The sequence below is a fragment of the Suillus plorans genome (genome assembly GCF_016647745.1).
Source record: "Suillus plorans strain S12 chromosome Unknown HD556scaffold_14, whole genome shotgun sequence".
NCBI lineage: Eukaryota > Fungi > Basidiomycota > Agaricomycetes > Boletales > Suillaceae > Suillus > Suillus plorans.
In genome coordinates this window covers 126,497-143,219 of record NW_024537398.1, presented here as the reverse complement: position 1 = coordinate 143,219, position 16,723 = coordinate 126,497, and the positions used below count along the sequence as shown (strand labels likewise).

General features: G+C 46.1%; 6 protein-coding genes across 6 annotated transcripts; 4 read left to right on the top strand and 2 right to left on the bottom strand.

Annotated features, from left to right (window-relative positions):
* Positions 1 to 277: 277 nt before the first annotated feature.
* On the top strand, positions 278 to 454 carry HD556DRAFT_1212034 (uncharacterized protein; the record flags this gene model as incomplete). Its single annotated transcript, XM_041296583.1, has 1 exon — positions 278 to 454. A coding segment is annotated over one exon (177 nt), but the record flags the coding sequence as incomplete, so codon positions are not given.
* A 12-nt stretch (positions 455 to 466) lies between these two features.
* HD556DRAFT_1306143 (uncharacterized protein) lies at positions 467 to 4,252 on the top strand (the record flags this gene model as incomplete). The annotated part of the gene is made up of 14 exons (XM_041299876.1): positions 467 to 623; positions 666 to 811; positions 872 to 987; positions 1,412 to 1,574; positions 1,627 to 1,772; positions 1,826 to 2,220; positions 2,272 to 2,454; positions 2,524 to 2,635; positions 2,686 to 3,422; positions 3,462 to 3,707; positions 3,790 to 3,885; positions 3,945 to 3,971; positions 3,994 to 4,011; positions 4,188 to 4,252. The coding sequence occupies 14 exons, from the start codon at positions 467 to 469 to the stop codon at positions 4,250 to 4,252; spliced, it is 2,607 nt and encodes an 868-aa protein (XP_041162902.1).
* An 856-nt stretch (positions 4,253 to 5,108) lies between these two features.
* Positions 5,109 to 6,272, bottom strand: HD556DRAFT_1306142 (uncharacterized protein; the record flags this gene model as incomplete). Its single annotated transcript, XM_041299875.1, has 8 exons — positions 5,109 to 5,335; positions 5,361 to 5,521; positions 5,570 to 5,589; positions 5,712 to 5,814; positions 5,875 to 5,935; positions 5,977 to 5,994; positions 6,120 to 6,156; positions 6,225 to 6,272. The coding sequence occupies 8 exons, from the start codon at positions 6,270 to 6,272 to the stop codon at positions 5,109 to 5,111; spliced, it is 675 nt and encodes a 224-aa protein (XP_041162901.1).
* Positions 6,273 to 6,792: 520 nt separating this feature from the next.
* HD556DRAFT_1534897 (major facilitator superfamily domain-containing protein) lies at positions 6,793 to 8,859 on the top strand (the record flags this gene model as incomplete). Its single annotated transcript, XM_041309579.1, has 7 exons — positions 6,793 to 7,215; positions 7,273 to 7,338; positions 7,393 to 7,553; positions 7,619 to 7,753; positions 7,811 to 7,970; positions 8,025 to 8,550; positions 8,600 to 8,859. Exons 1-7 carry the CDS (start codon positions 7,057 to 7,059, stop codon positions 8,854 to 8,856), a joined length of 1,464 nt encoding a protein of 487 aa, XP_041162900.1. The 5' UTR covers positions 6,793 to 7,056.
* A 1,829-nt stretch (positions 8,860 to 10,688) lies between these two features.
* HD556DRAFT_1232827 (major facilitator superfamily domain-containing protein) lies at positions 10,689 to 12,488 on the bottom strand (the record flags this gene model as incomplete). Its single annotated transcript, XM_041297544.1, has 7 exons — positions 10,689 to 10,945; positions 10,995 to 11,529; positions 11,583 to 11,742; positions 11,801 to 11,935; positions 11,991 to 12,151; positions 12,207 to 12,272; positions 12,330 to 12,488. 7 exons carry the CDS (start codon positions 12,486 to 12,488, stop codon positions 10,689 to 10,691), a joined length of 1,473 nt encoding a protein of 490 aa, XP_041162899.1.
* Positions 12,489 to 13,728: 1,240 nt separating this feature from the next.
* HD556DRAFT_1352765 (MFS general substrate transporter) lies at positions 13,729 to 16,352 on the top strand. Its single transcript, XM_041302407.1, has 14 exons — positions 13,729 to 13,771; positions 14,118 to 14,385; positions 14,446 to 14,490; positions 14,546 to 14,605; positions 14,740 to 14,829; positions 14,882 to 14,957; positions 15,071 to 15,214; positions 15,263 to 15,406; positions 15,458 to 15,535; positions 15,588 to 15,631; positions 15,683 to 15,884; positions 15,921 to 16,026; positions 16,086 to 16,177; positions 16,271 to 16,352. Exons 1-13 carry the CDS (start codon positions 13,749 to 13,751, stop codon positions 16,156 to 16,158), a joined length of 1,353 nt encoding a protein of 450 aa, XP_041162898.1. The 5' UTR covers positions 13,729 to 13,748; the 3' UTR covers positions 16,159 to 16,177; positions 16,271 to 16,352.
* The last annotated feature ends 371 nt before the right edge of the window (positions 16,353 to 16,723 follow it).

Genomic DNA, 16,723 nt, shown 5'->3' with positions numbered 1-16,723 from the left:
ACACTCAAGGGTTGCAAAACAGTCATGAAGATTTTGATAGACAAACCCTTGGTGACTTTGTTTCCTATGTAGAGAACTCACAAAGAAAAACCAAGGCAAGCATAGTGATTCAGTGTCTTTTAATGATGTACTAAATAGAGATTATTACGACCAGACACAAAATGACTTCATCCAAGAATATCTGCCTTTCCGAGACTTGTACTTGGATATTCTCCTTGACTTGGAGAAACCCTCCGATGTATCCCAGTGCCAGTCTTGTCAGATTGGTGAAGGGAAATTCCGCTGTTTGACTTGCAGTGGAGATCAGACATTCTGTCGTTCTTGCATTGTCAATGCTCACCAGTTTTTGCCCTTCCACAAGGTTCAAGAGTGGACTGGGAAATGCTTCAACGACACATCACTTGAAGAATTGGGTTTTATCTGGTATATGGGCCATGGGGGACAACCATGTCCATTTTCTGACGACATGCATGCATGGGAGAATATTCCGATGGACGCAGAGGCCGATTTTTCACCAATGGAGACAGTTCATGGTTCAACTATACCAACCAAGTTGACCATTGTACATTCCACTGGAGTGTTTTTGCACAACGTTGTCTGGTGCAGCTGTCCTGGGGTCGATTGTCAGCAGCATTTGCAATTGCTGAAAGCTAAATTATTTCCAGCCAGTACCACTCGACCACAGACTGCCTTTACTTTTGATGTCCTCAATCATTTTCTAATTGACGCACTGGAGTGCAAGACTTCAGCATCCAGCTTCTTTGAAAAAATCCGTCGAATGACCAATAACTGTTTCCCAGATACTGTTCCTGTAAGTCTTATAAGTCTTCTTGGTGAAAGTTAAACTAACAGTACCAATTTGTTTTTCTAGAATCGATATCGAGAACTTATGAGAGTGTCTCGACTGTGGAGAGACTTGATGAGTCGAAAATGGTTTGGCTTTGCCCATAATGATGAGCAGAAACCGGACAAGGGTGATCTGGCTTGGTTTTGCCCTGCTTGTCCACAGCCTGGGATTAACCTACCTCCTGACTGGCAAGCCAGATATGAAAGGCAAGTCATTTATCCATCTCATTCTAAGGAGAGGCGACTCAATTTCTCTACCACACTTGAGAATATCATACTCACTGGCTAGCCCTACACTGCATAGTGTACGAGAGCTCCGGCCGGACTGACTTATGTTCTAATCAAGCTGGCCAGCATGGCATAGACTGGATGTAAAACCAGGCCGGCCGGCACATTAAATTGGCTTGCTAGCTTGACACAGATAGCATGCATAACCATGCTGGCCGGTTAAACTGAGGTGCATAGATGTCACTCAAAGACATGCCAGCCAGAGAGTTGGTCCGGAGAGAGACTTCTACTTTTCTTTTTTGCACATTTTTAACCTTATGCTTACCTGTTTGTACAGTTGGCTTGTTTCACAAAGATATGTGGTAGACGGGAACTTCACTGCTCAACATATGGTAATGAGAAAACCACAGTTGGACATTAGTTTGTCAGACGGGCTTGGGTATATTGTGAAAGATCAAGAATACCAGACTCATCTGTCATCGGCTGTAGAAAGTAAAGAGGTGAGTTGGCTCATGACAACCACTTTTCGTTCATGCTTCACTATCTTTGTAGCGGTCTTCTTGCAGCAATCATCGTGCAGTAAATGCAGCCAATATCAGCAGGAGCAATCTTCGAGCTACAGGTGTAGGAGCAACTGCTTGTGCTCGACATGGATGCTTTGTTCCTCATAGTATAGTTGATTTTCAGAAGGGCGAAAGGTCTGTGTATGTCCTCCAAATCAACATGTTATGCAAGCTCAGGTAATTTTTAGACACATGAATATCGACTACTCAATATGCAATGCATTGAATTATCATTCAGCTGGTATAGACTCTTCCCTCATCATTTATGATGTGGGGTGTCAGTGGAGCATTAATTTTCTACAGAGAGTAGCCCAGAGCAAGGGCTTGTCTGTACCTGAAAATATGCACATCATTCCAGCAGTTGGAAAATTCCATCTTAGCGCTCACAAATTAGCTTGCTTTGCAAGGTACAGCCTCAACTTTATTCAAGGGGCTGGACATGTTGATGGGGAGATTTTGGAGACTCTGTGGGCACCATTCAATAAGATCTCCCCAACTGCTCGGTCAATGAGTCAGGCTCACCGTCAAGAAGTTCTTGATGATCATATGCGAGACTCAAACTGGAAAAAAATAGTGGGAATAAGTAAGCCCTCCAAATTTTGCATTTGAACAAGCTTGACGATTGAGCTTCCAGTGAAGACTCTCTTGAAAAAGTACAAACGGGCTCTCAAAGGTGTTGATAACACAAAGTCTCCCTTTGACGAGCTCACTCTGTCTCTGGACCCTGAGAAGATTTTGATATGGAAGATCGATGAGAAAAAGGCCATGGAACAACGTGGAGAGTATCTTGACATCTATCAGTTGCAGATGAACAAAGGTAAGTGAACTCTGTCTAGTTGTGAGGCTGCTATTCTTGTATAGACATCTGATCAGTATTTGTATCTAGCTCCAACTATGGCAGAGATTAGACTCAAATTAACTGAGTCTGAGAATACCGACACTAGCAAACCTGGGACAGTCTCTTGGCTCATTACTGGCATCAATCTGGAGGATTTACAGTATGTAACCAATAAAAATAGAGAAACCGTTTGACATAGTACTATTTTAGGGATGGACTAAGGGCAGATATTCGACAACTTCCTACTGATGCAACCCCAGGACAGAAAGTTTCTATAGAAGAGAAGCGACAGAGATTGACAGCTAGGATAGCTAAATTTCATGAAACAGCCGATGCCATGACTGCTGGTATGGATCTTGGAACTGCAACAGTGCATTCCGACGATCCTAGATTCTGCTATGCAGGTCATGATGAAAATGGTTGGGGAGAGGTCTCAGATGAAGAGATCTCAGAGTATATTGACGAAGAAATCTTGGCTGAAGAGATAGGTATCTGGATGCCATCATCAGTGCCCTACCAGGATGCATTGGCTCTCGGACTGGGTCCCCTCCAAGCTGAAGAATTAGAACTTCGAAAGGGCCAAGCCAATGACTGCCTCGAAAAGCTTCGAATGGCCCTTGGTCATAAGGCCATCATCTATCGTCAGTATTTTCGAAGTGCTAATTCTACATGGGCTGGGACTAGGTCAAAGCAAGAAGCTCAACGCTGTCAGCTCAAAATTGACAAGTGTGTAAGAAGCTATCAGAGGGCAAGGTCAGCAATGGAAGGTCTAGGCATGGACAAAGCCACCTTGGGGAGTCTTTATCAGCCAATATCGCCTACAGAGCTCAGTATAGACAAAGAGGTGACAGAAGAAAATAGATTTGGACAAGGGTCAGACAGGCTGGCTTGGTTTTGGAGGGGAAATAATGCAAGCCAAGGTCAAGACGATGCCTGGATAGATGAATGTAAGAAAAAATCTTTATCTCTATGATATGTCACTAAAGCTCCAACCGATCTAGTCTACAGGGTGAACTGGTTGAAGGCTAAGGCTAGATGGAATAGATGGCAAGAGGAATTAAGGCTGGTAAGACATGAAATGGGTTGGACCATAAACTGGTTCAAGTACCACCAGAATGAATGGGAGAGAAGGGGTGGCCAAGCCACCAGACCTGGTCATCAAGCCTATGCTTATCAGCAGGTCTTGATGTGGGGAAGATTTGTTGAGGAGGCAGAGAAAAATTTCAATGGATGTCAATTTATACTTTGATCTGGTATACTGTCTTTGCTAGGAAAAATATGACAGGATAATTCTCAATGCTAATGAATGACAAGGTAGCTTAGCTAGCACTAGCTCCACTCTATGTAGTCCACAGCTGGCCGAGATAATTGTATTTAAGATATGGACTGGCCAGATGGTTCCTACAGCATGTATGTACATGGCTGGCCCTTATAAGAGTATATAACTAGCTTATATCTACCCTATGCAGTCCATGTAATTCTGATACCAATAACTGGTTAGCCTTGATTCTACAATAGACAGAATCAAGTCGGCCGGTATGAAATGTTGAAACCAATAACCAGCCAGTCTTGATCATACATGTTGTAGGAACTATCTGACCAGTATACAAATCTGAAACTAATGACTGATCAGCCTTGATTCTACTATTGTACAATTAAACCGAGCAATATTAAAACTAATAACTGGCCAGTCTTGATTCTACATGTTGTAGAATTAAACCGGCCAGGATGCAATGTTGGAATTGAAAACCAGCCAGTCTTGATTCTACTGTTGTAAAATCAAACCGGCCGGAATGCAATGTTGTGATTGAAAACCGGCCAGTCTTGATTCTACTATTGTACAATTAAACCAGCCGGGATGCAATGTTGTGATTGAAAACCGGCCAGTCTTGATTCTACTATTGTACAATTAAACCGGCCAGGATGCAATATTAAAACTGATGACTGGCCAGTCTTGATTCTACATGTTGTACAAGCTATCTGGCCAGTATGAAGTTCTGTAACTAATGACTAGTATAGAAATTACAAAACAATAATTAGCTAGTCTTGATTCTACTATTGTACAATTAAACCGAGCAATATTAAAACTAATAACTGGCCAGTCTTGATTCTACATGTTGTAGAATTAAACCGGCCGGGATGCAATGTTGGAACTGATAACTGGCCAGCCTTGTTTCTACTGGTGTAAAATCAAACCGGCCAGGATGCAATGTTGGAACTGATAACTGGCCAGCCTTGATTCTACTGGTGTAAAATTAAACCGGCCAGGATGCAATGTTGGAACTGATAACTGGCCAGCCTTGTTTCTACTGGTGTAAAATCAAACCGGCCAGGATGCAATATTAAAACTGATAACTGGCCAGTATGACATTCTGTAACTAATGACTAGTACTCGTATAGAAATCCCAAACCAATAATTAGCCAGGCTTGATTCTTCTATAGGATTAAACCGGCCAGCTTTAATTCTATGGTTGTAGAATTAAACTGGCCAGGATGCAATGTTGGAACTGATAACTGGCCAGTCTTGATTCTACATGTTGCACAGGCTATCTGGCCAGTATGCAACTTAATAACAAGTGACTGGCTGACTTGATTTTACAACATGTAGAACCAAGACTGGCCAGTTATCAGTTTCAACATTGTGTCCTGGCCAGTTTGATTCTTGATTCTACAACAGTGGAGTCAAGGCTAGGGATCCGCACGGGTAAACCCGCGGGTGTCTCGAGGCCAACCCGTACCCGTACCCGCCACGGGTATGTACCCGTAGACACGGGTACGGGTGCAGGTGCGGGTGTGTACCCATGGCGGGTGTACCCTCCCCCACCTGATCCCAGCAGCCACCAGTGCTTAGCGCACACGCCTGGCGCACGTCAGCGAATGCTGACGTGGCTCAGACATATGCGGAGGACACTGGAGAGCGCCAGAAGAGTGGAAGGAGGGACGAGACAGGAAGAACGAGATGGAGGGTAGGATGCAGTGTACGGCGCGAGTGGTAGTAGTAGGGCATGAGTGGTGGTAGTAGGGCGCGAGTGGTGGTAGTAGCACACTGTAAAGTCAAAGATAGTAGTAAACGAGAAAAAAACAACATGCGCACCTGGAACAAGCAGCGAACGACTGAGAGCAATGAGCAACGAGATGGGAAGAATGAGAGGGCGCGAGTGGTGGTATGCACAAGAGTAATCATAAGTTACTAAAAATGATCAGTTAGCGTGATGAAGTAGCATAAAAACACGCACCTTTGCAGCCCTAATACCACTAACTCCCCATCTAGAGTCGACTCTACATGCGCCGCGTGCGCGCGCTGTGAATGTACCCAAGCATAGAATGGCTACACTGCGACTGTGACGGGTACATCATGGGTACGGGTATTTGTGCGGGTCACAAAATCCTGACCCGTACCCATACCCGGCAGTACCCGTACCCGTGACCCGCTGCGGGTTACCCATACCCATGCAGTTCCCTAGTCAAGGCTGGTCAGTCATTGGTTACAGAATTGCATACTGGCAAGCTTGATTCTACCTGCAGTGAAATCAGGCCAGCCAACTAGCTAGCTGAATTCTATATCTTGCAGGCATAAAGCTAGCCACTACCACTGATGGTAATCATTTATATATATATTAACACTAAACACTAATTCTACATACTCCGGCCAGCTGTATTATACATTTTGTAGGCATAAGGCTAGTTATTGTGTTTACAGTAATTCTAATATGTATATATCTACACCAGTCAACACTGATTCCACATACTCCGGCCAGCTGGAGTTTGCATACTCCGGCCAGTGACTGGCTGGCCATGATTCTACAGACTTTTGGCACATCCGGAGCCAGGGTTCTACATGGAAAGTGACTGAAGGGTCTGCTCAATGATATATCAAAGAATTCATTGCATTTCCACCACTGGATATAGGGACCACGAGAGCCGGGCACAGATATCATCAGAGAGAGAGCATGAAGGCCCATGGCTGTCCCACGCAAAAAATGGGTGAGCCGTTCATTGCCTTCGTCGTCGTCGTCGAGATCTTGATTATTTGGAGTGAAAAGCTCCTCAAGGTGGCCTTGCTTATGCCTAGATACGGCCAATGTACTAGCCACAACAGAATGTAAAATTAAAATATCCCTAGGGTCTTGCTTTTGTCGGTGTGCGCGGGGCATATCGATCACCATTGAACGTTGAATGTTGAACAACGCATTGAATGATGGGAATTGATCAAGTTGATAACGCGTGATTCCGAAAGTCACCGGCTAACGGCCGGCATCCAGTTCCAAACAAGGAGTTGTAAGCGTCGCTAATCAGTGTCGTAACTTGCTCGGCTCCCAAGTGAACGCGAACTTTTAGAATTGAGCAGCCCTTTAGATTTGTCGTGAGTTGCAGGGTCGGCAGCTTCTTCGAAGCACCCATCATGCACACATCATGCTCGCTTCCATTCGGTCACGATCCGTCACGCCGTGACTGGAATTCTGTGCCTGTTGTACCTGCTGGTACATTGCGACTCATGATATGACCTTATCTTCCCATATCTAGGTTGTAGAGTTTTGGTGATGAGTATATCTTTCATCCGAGTCATTCCCTCGTGCCACCATGATTGCACGGCAGGATGACGAGGAGACGCCTTTTCTGCAACGGCCAGAGCAGGCAATAACTAGGACGCCTCTACCCTGGGATCAATTTTCAATTATACTGTTCTTGGAGATGTTAGATCCTCTTTCTTCTCATACCCTTGCTCCGTTTATTCCCCAAGTGAGTATATTTCCTTTACTTAGACTCATATCTGACCACCATTGGAACTTTGTCAAGCTCGTTAGAGACATTGGAGTGACTCACGGAGACGAGTCCCAAGTCGGTCGCTATGCCGGCATCCTTGTAAGCGTGTCTTCGTCGTTCCTTCCCCTTCATTCGTTCCTGATATTCTCCCAGCAATCATCATACTATGCAGCTCATGCACTGACTATTTTTCATTGGAGTCAACTGTCCGACCACGTTGGGCGAAAACCTGTATTACTGATAGCTCTACTAGCAATTTCTGTCTCGATGTTTTCGTTTGGGCTGTCGAAGACTTTCCTTGATCTCGTGGTTAGGTCAGTATGTTCAATCAAACATAAAATTGTACTTATGACCATCGATTACTGATATTCTCGACCAGTCGTGTTATCTGCGGAGCATTTGATGCAAGCAATGGTATCCTCAAGACCATGGTGATGGACATCACTGACATGACCAATATGCCTGAGGCATACGGTTATGTACCAATTCCGTGGATGATTGCAAAATCACTTGGGTAGGCATATATCGATACGTATTGCATTTCTCTCTCACTGAAGTTCACGATATCTAGACCACTCATTGGCGGCTCGCTCTCCCGACCATCAGATAGATTCCCCGACATCTTTGGGCGATCAGAACTCCTGAAAACCTACCCGTATCTCCTACCATGCTCTATTTCGGCATTGGTTGCATTAATAGCTTGGCTAGTCACGTATTTCCGTCTCGAAGAGGTGAGCACGATGCTGAAACCCATCTCTGGACCAGGCACTAAGTGTAGTTACAAGAGCGTTTTTACCAGGACACCGCTTTGGGAACTAATTAAAGGAGGATTCTTTGCAAAGCCTTGCCAGCCATCGAGCAATCTTATAGTTGATCCTAGCGAAGCGAATCCTGACGGAGTCCAATCAAAGCCGCTTCCGCTACGTGCCTTGCTGACCTCGAAAGTTTCGAGCGTAATAGCAAGTTATGCCACCACAGGCTTGCTTCAAATGTCGCTCAGTTTGGTCCTACCTATTTTCTATGCAACACCTATTGAACTCGGTGGTCTTTCCCTTGACCCTCCTCGCATCGGCGCTTTGCTTGCGGCACAAGCCATCGCGCATGGCATATCTCAGTTACTTTTCTATGCTCGTTTGCATGATCACTTCGGTACAAGAGCTATCCATATCACCGGCGTCACCTCCGGCATACCCACCATCATGTTATTCCCAGTGATCAACGCTCTGGCCAGAGCCCATGGGATAGGTATGGCGGTGTGGCTGTGTGTTACCATTCAGCTTACACTGACGGTTAGCTTGAACATGTGCTACCGTATGTCAATCCAACACTTCCGATGTCTTACTTTACTGAGAAGTCCTAGCTTGCATAGCATTGTTTATCAGAGCGGCTGCTCCCAATCGTGCCTCGCTCGGAGCAACCAATGGAATCGCGCAGATGGCTGCCTCAGTAGCAAGGATCATTGGCCCGGCGTCTGCAGCTTCGGTCTTTTCTTATTCAATACAGGAAGGGCACGATGTGTGGTTGATATACTACTTCTTGATCGCCATGGCATCCCTAGCAGTAGGTACTGCTCTATTGCTTCCCCGTTGTCTCAGTGTATGGGAAGATCGTCAATGATATTATTGTGAATGGCTGCAAACGGCATGGCTCAACGTCGCTGCAGCAAAGTTATGCAGGATATCGACAGCTCTCCTAAACCACAGTGGAATTGAGTATATAGCGCTATGTTGAGGAGGGGTTGCAACGAAGCTATACATATTCTGTACTAGGCTCTGTAGTACTATATTGCACATCGCATTTTTACTGATGCTGACTACCAGACCACGGCAGTGATCTCGAAGGATGAACTTTACTACTCAGAGTCCGTCACATATAGTACATGATTGTGTGTAACCTGCACGTACGCAAGAATGTAAAGCTCCGAGCGACATACTACAACCACATCCAACTGCCGTGGCCGCGTCAGGAAAAACCTCCCCTCTGAAATCACTGAAATTGGGTCGATCATTCCTAATGATCTATTTGGTATCGAGTGAAACCATACTTTACAGAAGTTCAGTCTAAATTCTATAGCCAATTTCGTAGACATTGATTGTGAAAACGGCTGATTTTCTACGGTCTAAATACGCAAAACTGCATTATATTACCTTGCTTGACAAGGTTTCTACGACCCCCATAATTAGTACGTGAAGTCATTCCAATAAGGCGGTTGCTGACCGGCTTGTTGGCTAGCTAATCGATAAGGCCTACAACGGCAGTCCGACTCGACAAGAACCTGACCAGTTGAGATAGAATCAGTCACACGGCACCTAGCACCCGGGTATCATAGTCGTCACTTTAGCTTTACATTGGCTCGTCATGTCAGAGGCACTGTGACTTGCGCGCGTACCTGTTTATCAGGCCGATTCAGGCGCCACAGGACCTTCCTATGACTGATTTGTTTGTGGTCTGTGCCTAGCTGGTGGTGCACTGTACTGTATACACAAGTGCTAACACAACGGGGGTTCGGGCTTATTAGATGAGAAGTCGTTCCACGGCGTCGGCGGTCGCTGCTAACTCGTCGATAAGGAGTACGGCAGTCTACAAAACAAGCTCAATGTCCGGGATCCTCCACGTAAAACCAAGCACGCACGAACCCCGTATACTTGATCACGTTGTACGGGTAATTGGCATGTACTAGTAGCACCCAGTGTCTTGCCGTCCAGCGATAGCGCCAATGTTCTCCTACACGCTTGCACCGTCCCTTTTCCACGGTTCTCCCACTAGTGCATCACAGCTCCAACCGGGCATGGTGCCGCATCTCCAGAACCGCTTATAACATATGTGTGCTGTCCTGCAAGAAGATGAAATCACCAATAACATCTTCACGAGTGAGTCACGACAGTCCTCGAATTCATTTTGATTACGTCTTTTGCCTTGTGCTGCTTGCGAGTTTTTTTAAAGTGTTTGCTTTGCAGAGGATCTAGAAGCCATGACTCGTGGCAGTAGGCGTCTGATGTATCAGCAGGCTCTTACGCAGTTCGTGAGCAATTATAGTGGTGATCGGCTGACCAGTGCTCACCAAGCTGTCTGCGGTTCTCTTGAGCTTGAATTTTTATGTCTCGGAGGAATGTTCGACTGGAATCGCGAATCATAATGCCCGTTATCTTCACGACCGATTTATCATTCACCTGATACAAATGGTGTGGTGAATCGCATATACTCCCAGCAGACACCGTGCGTGACCATCAACTGTCAATTGACGCTCGTTTATCATTTGCTCTAAATCATTGTTTATCTGTTTATTTCCACCACCAGAAGGAAAACTGTTCCTATTCCCCCACGTACGGAACGCCCGTGATGCATAGCATCTGTTTAGTGTCAAATTACTGTAGTTTGGGAGAGCTCCTCAATATTCTACGTAACCGTAATGTATACAACGATGTTGAGCCGTGCCATTCGCGATGATATTATTGATCATCTTCCCACACACTAGGACTACGAGGCAGGAATAGAGCAGTACCTACTGCGAAAAGTGCAATCGTGATCATGAAATAGTATACCAGCCACGCATGATGCCCTTCCTGTATCGAATAAGAGAAGACCGAAGCTGCAGACGCCGGGCCAACGATCCTAGCTACCGAGGCAGCCATCTGCGCGATTCCATTGGTTGCTCCGAGCGAAGCATGGTTGGGAGCGGCCGCTCTGATAAACAATGCCATGGAAGCTACGACTTCTCAGTAAAGTAAAACGTCGGAAGTGTTGGATTGACATACGGTAGCACATGATAAGGCTAATCGACAGCGCAAGCTGAACGGCAACACACAGCCACACCGCCATACCTATCCCATGGGCTCGGGCCAGAGCGTTGATCACTGGAAATAAAATGGCGATGGGTATACCGGAGGTAACGCCGGCGATATGAATAGCTCTTGCACCGAAGCGATCATGCAAACGAGCGAAGAAAAGTAGCTGAAATATGCCATGTACGACACCTTGTGCCGCAAGCAAAGCGCCGATGCGAGGAGGGTCAAGGGAAAGACCACCAAGTTCAATCGGTGTCGCACAGAAAACAGGTAGGACCGAATTGAACGCCATATGAAACAGGGCCATGGTGACATAATTTGCTGTTACGTTCACCACTTTCGAGGTTAGCAAGGCACGCAGCGAAAGCGGCTTTGATTGGACTTCGCCAGGATCCGCTTCGCCAGGATCAACTATAGCATTGCTCGATGGCTGGCGAGGTTTGTATGACTGTCCGAGGAATCCTCCTTTAATCAGCTCCCAAAGTGATGTCCTGGTAGAAGTGCTCTTGTAACCACCCTTAGTGTGGTCCAGATATGGATTTTCAGCGCCACACTCACCTCTTTAAGACGGAAATACGTGACTAGCCAAGCTGTTGATGCGAACAATGCCGGAATAGAGCATGGTAGGAGATATGGGTAGGTTTTCAGGAGTTCTGATCGCCCAAAGATGCTAGGGAATCCATCTGCTGGTCGGGAGAGCGAGCCGCCAATGAGTGGTCTAGATGTCGTGAACTTCAGTGAGAGAAAAAATGGAATGTGTATCTATGTATGCCTACCCAACTGAGTTTGCGATCATCCACGGAATTGGAACATAACCGTATGCCTCAGGCATATTGGTCATGTCAGTGATGTCCATCACCATGGTCTTGAGGATACCATTGCTCGCATCAAATGCTCCGCAGACAACACGACTGGTCAAGAATATCAGTAATCGATGATCACAAGTATTAAGTTGAACAAGCTGACCTAATCACCAGATCAAGGAAAGTCTTCGACAACCCAAACGAAAACATCGAGACAGAAATTGCTAATAGAGCTATCAGTATTACAGGTTTCCGCCCGATGTGGTCGGACAGTTGACTCCAATGAAAAATAGTCAGTGCATGAGCTACATAGTATGACGATTGCTCGGGAGAATATCAGGAACGAATGAAGGGGGAGGAGCGACGAAGACATGCTTACAAGGATGCCGACATAACGACCAACCTGAGACTCGTCTCCGTGAGTCACTCCAATGTCTCTAATGAGCTTAGCAAAGTTCCACTTGTTGTGAGATATAAGTCTAAGCAAAGGGAATATACTCACTTGGGGAGTGAACGGGGAAAGGGTCTGAGAAGAAAGAGGATCTAACGTCTCCAAGAACAGTACGATCGAAAATTGATCCCAGGGTAGAGGTGTCTTAGTCGTTGGCTGCTCTGATCGTTGCAGAAGAGGCGTTTCCTCGTCATCCTGCCGTGCAATCATGGTGGTACGAGAAGATGACTCAGATGAAAGATGCAGGTCATTTTACGTGTTCCAATGCAATGCAGCATTGCAGGCGCGATCACCGGCATGTTGACTGGCTGAAACATTAATTTTAAAAGATCCCACGCGGCTGCCTAATCCTAATTTTATCATTGGCTTGGTAACCAGTCTGCGTCCACGCGAGGTAAGATTAGATACAAGAGACAAACAATTCCTAAATCAACGACATTAAACGGGTTCAAGTGAGGACATTACTTACAACGGTGCTACAGCATGGCGATAGTACACTGCTTGTGATCAAAGTCCCGATGCATTAACTTAATACGTCTAGCTACGGATAGCTGCGGTATCCATGCCTATCGCGCGTGTACTTATTTATCATCCACAGGCGATGAATGTGACCAAAGGTTCGATGACTTTTCGGCGGTCGCTGCTAGCTCGTCGATAAAGAGTACGCCAATCTACATGTGAACAAGCTCAAAGTGTTAGACTCGGAATTACAAACGTGAAAGCAAGTACCTCCGTTCAAGTTGCCCTGTATACTCAGGAAGTACTACAAGCTAGTACTACCGCTACCGTGACTCCAGATAATCGGGGATATTCAATGGCTTCGGTCGGAGTTTCCATTCATGGCTGACACATCGCGCATGCGGCCACAACCACAGTGACCACGACGTATCATGAGGCCAGCGCACGAAAGACATCGAGGGGGAGAAAGGAAGCGCTCACAACGTCAACCATAGCTGACGTAACAAAACTCCGACCAAATTGAGCCGAGCGGCCAAACAAGGACCCCCGGCGGAGTCTGTGACAGGTGTTTTGCACAAGTTCTTTGTCGTTTTTCGAGTTCGACGAGCAGCTCGTGATCAGTCTCCGGTTGGATGTTTGTTCCCCATCACTCCTCCTACTTTACGGCACGCCACGGAGAATTTTTCTTACAAGACTCGTGACAATCAGGCCATTATCGCTCACGCACATTTCATTCACGTTCAGACAACTGATCGGAAGGACTACTTACGCGACATGCTACGATTGCATGCATGTGATTCTGAGTGTGTCAGTAATTTCATTGTGTTCCTGCTTTTACAGAGGCCCCGGCGACATTTATCAGACTTTGTAAGTTATTAAATCCTAGTGGATCGAATTCTACACATGCTGGATCAAGATCTACACCCGAGTTGTGAGTCACGCAAGGCTCCGGACGACCATATACTAGCCCTCGCAGACCAGTGGCAGTCTACCTCTACACTCGAAGCAGCGATGGGAAAGAGCCTGGGCTTAGCGTGCTTCTAGCATTGCACTTATATTAGTAGTAAGTTCTACACTTATTTACGTCTTGGCTTATAAAATGGTCATCAACAATCATAACATTCACCCGCATGATCAAGTCTCCAGAGTCTTTGCGGGCCCCGTGGCTTGAAATATTTTACTCGCAGCTCTTCTTAGGCAATGTGATACCTTTTAGAGGAAGATCAAAAAGTGCTTTATCAGTACCTCCTCTGTCGTTTACTCGAACGCACTCAATCTTCAAGTTCCGTTTTTGAGTCATAACATTGGATCCAGGAACATCCTTAGGTTGCAGTTCACGTATACGGATTCAGAACCCATTATGCAGACGACGACGATCAGCGAGGGCCATACGGTTTCGCATCATCCGACATTTGACCATCACAATCTCAAAGAGAGCGACAAACACAACGAACGAATTGAAGTGCGAGTGGGGTCGTCTGCAAGTGATTCAAGAGCAGGATCTATCTCTGACCTGAAATCCCAAACGAAACGTCAGCGGCTGCGTGCACAAGTACAATTTGCGACAATCTGTGGGTCGATGTACCTAGCCGGATGGAATGATGGGACAACCGGTCCATTGCTCCCCCGTATACAGAAAGTGTATGGCGTAGGTGGTTTCAAACACCTGCAGTTCTCTTTTAAGTTTACCTTCATATTGTCTTGACAGTTGAATTTCATTGTCGTATCCTTGATATTTGTGTTCGCATGTGTTGTAAGATTTCACTACATCGTGCAAGATTCACCGGTCAGTCTGAGTTACTCGATAGGGTTTCCTATCTGGAGCATTCGCAAACCTATATCTAGACGGCAGATTCGGTTTCGGAAAGGTAATTTCATTTTCGATGATTTTTTACGATCTCTGAGTCGCGCTCCGTGGTCTAGGTGATTGTGTTGGGTGAGGGCAGATGATTGCAAGCAGAGGTCATAATCGCCTTATCGTTGCTCAGGAACTGCGTGTCAGGTTATAGCATACGCCATAGAAGCGAGTGCCTTGCCATTTCCTGCATTCGTGCTAGGTTACGCCATCAATGGCTTTGGACTGGCTCTACAGGTAAGTTATACAAGTCCAATCGATTATATGCCCGGATAGACCCTGAAACTAGTTCACACAATCGAATGGTTTTGTGGCTAGTCTCAAGGATAACCCCGAGGTGAAAATGGGGATCCTCCATGCAGTAAGTGTCATCTTGTCTGTGAACTCTCGATTTATCTTGCTATTGAAAGGTATACGGTATGTTGTACCTCTTTCATGGCGGTGCAACGTCACGCATGTTCCTATCTTCACTTTTCAGGTGCTGGCGCTTTGTCGTCTCCTTTGGCAGCAACACAATTTGCTCAGCTTCCGCATTGGTCATTTCACTACCTGTGCAGCCTTGGTATTGCGTTCATAAACACTGTATTGTTGATTACAGTCTTTGGGCTGAAAACACAGGATGGTATGACAAGCACTTGTATTATTGAGACGATTGCTAAGCATCTCACAGAGTGCCTCGCTCAGATTGGACAGCCAGCAGGCGAAAAGGGAACGAGTGAAAAGAGCCAGTTTAGTCAGATATTGCGGCTCAGAGAAGTGCACCTCCTCGCCTTCTTCATTTTGATATATGTTGGAGTGGAGGTCACTGTGGGCGGTAAGTATACATCTTAAGTGGAGAAGATGTTCATCCAGAATATCACTCCAGGCTGGATGGTGACGTACATAATCGACGTGCGCGGAGGAGGTCCAAGTTCGGGATATATATCATCAGGGTTTTTCGGAGGTAAGCCTTCCCAGATGCCATGCTAGGGGTTCGACTGTTGATTTGCAAATAGGTATCATGATTGGACGTGTCGGTCTTTTGTGGGTGAACAAAAAGGCAAGTCTCTATCCTATTTATAGCACACAGCATAGATCCCAAAGGTCACAGGTTGGGGAACGTCGCGTTGTGTTCATTTACGCCATCCTGGCAATTGGGCTGGAGCTAATAGTATGGCTGGTGCCTTCGATCATTGGTGGAGGCGTTGCGATCTCCATAATTGGCTTGATTTTTGGGCCGATGTATCCCATCGCTATGATGCACGCGGTACGAATTCTCCCTGAGTGGCTCGTCACAGGTAATTTCACGTTTAGTAGCACGAATATGGCCAACTGAAACCTGAATGTAGGGTCAATTAGCTGGATAGCAGGTTTCGGGCAGGCAGGTTCTGCGCTCTTGCCATTCTTAAACGGTGCCATTGCAACGAAGACGGGAATCAAGAGTTTACAGCCATTGTGGGTGTTCCTTATAGTTGTGCCTGTGCTTGATAAATTGATTACTGGTGGCACAAAAGTCTCATTTCGATGATGGTGTTAATGATCGTCTTATGGGCTTTGGTGCCGGGAACTGCTAGGAGAACTCGATGATATATGGTCCGTTGGCTATGTCTTGTGGAGGGTTTGACATGTGGCAGTGGACCTATCATGACCTCATTATGAACCACCCCCCTGAGTGTCAGCGAATTTTGGCCAGTTTCACCTTTCACCTATGTGCCCAGACTCGAGCTCCAATCATTCGGCAGTTATCCTTCATCCACATTTGTCTTAGATAATCGAGTCGATTGAAACCAGTCCTTTGTTAAGGTGGAGCAAGAGTAGGACGTGTCGGCGAAAGGGACAAGACCCATCTTCAAGAGAGAAGACAGACAGAGACGTTCGTAGAAGGTATCGAGAATGAGTTATTTTTTGAGTTGGTGTGGATGACGGAATGCGACCATATCAGTGCACTCTTCTTTTACCTCGGCTGGTTCCAGAAGCTACCACCACCAGTATACGGCGGCCACGATGTCGACCTCTTAAATGATTACTCGATGGGTTCCCTGTGAAGTAGCCTAGGTCCAATTCGTCCAGCAGCTAACGAATCACAGCCTCTGGAAACAGGCCCAGATCTCGCAGTCACTGAAGAACCCTTGGATAACGCAATCATAGGGCT

Bases quoted from the DNA above. Each gene is read 5' to 3' on its own strand.
- HD556DRAFT_1352765 (XM_041302407.1), top strand. From the start codon at position 13,749: ATGGGAAAGAGCCTGGGCTTAGC. The intron at 15,215-15,262 runs GTATGACAAGCA...AGCATCTCACAG, and splicing joins TGGGCTGAAAACACAGGATG to AGTGCCTCGCTCAGATTGGA. The intron at 15,632-15,682 runs GCAAGTCTCTAT...CAAAGGTCACAG, and splicing joins TTTTGTGGGTGAACAAAAAG to GTTGGGGAACGTCGCGTTGT.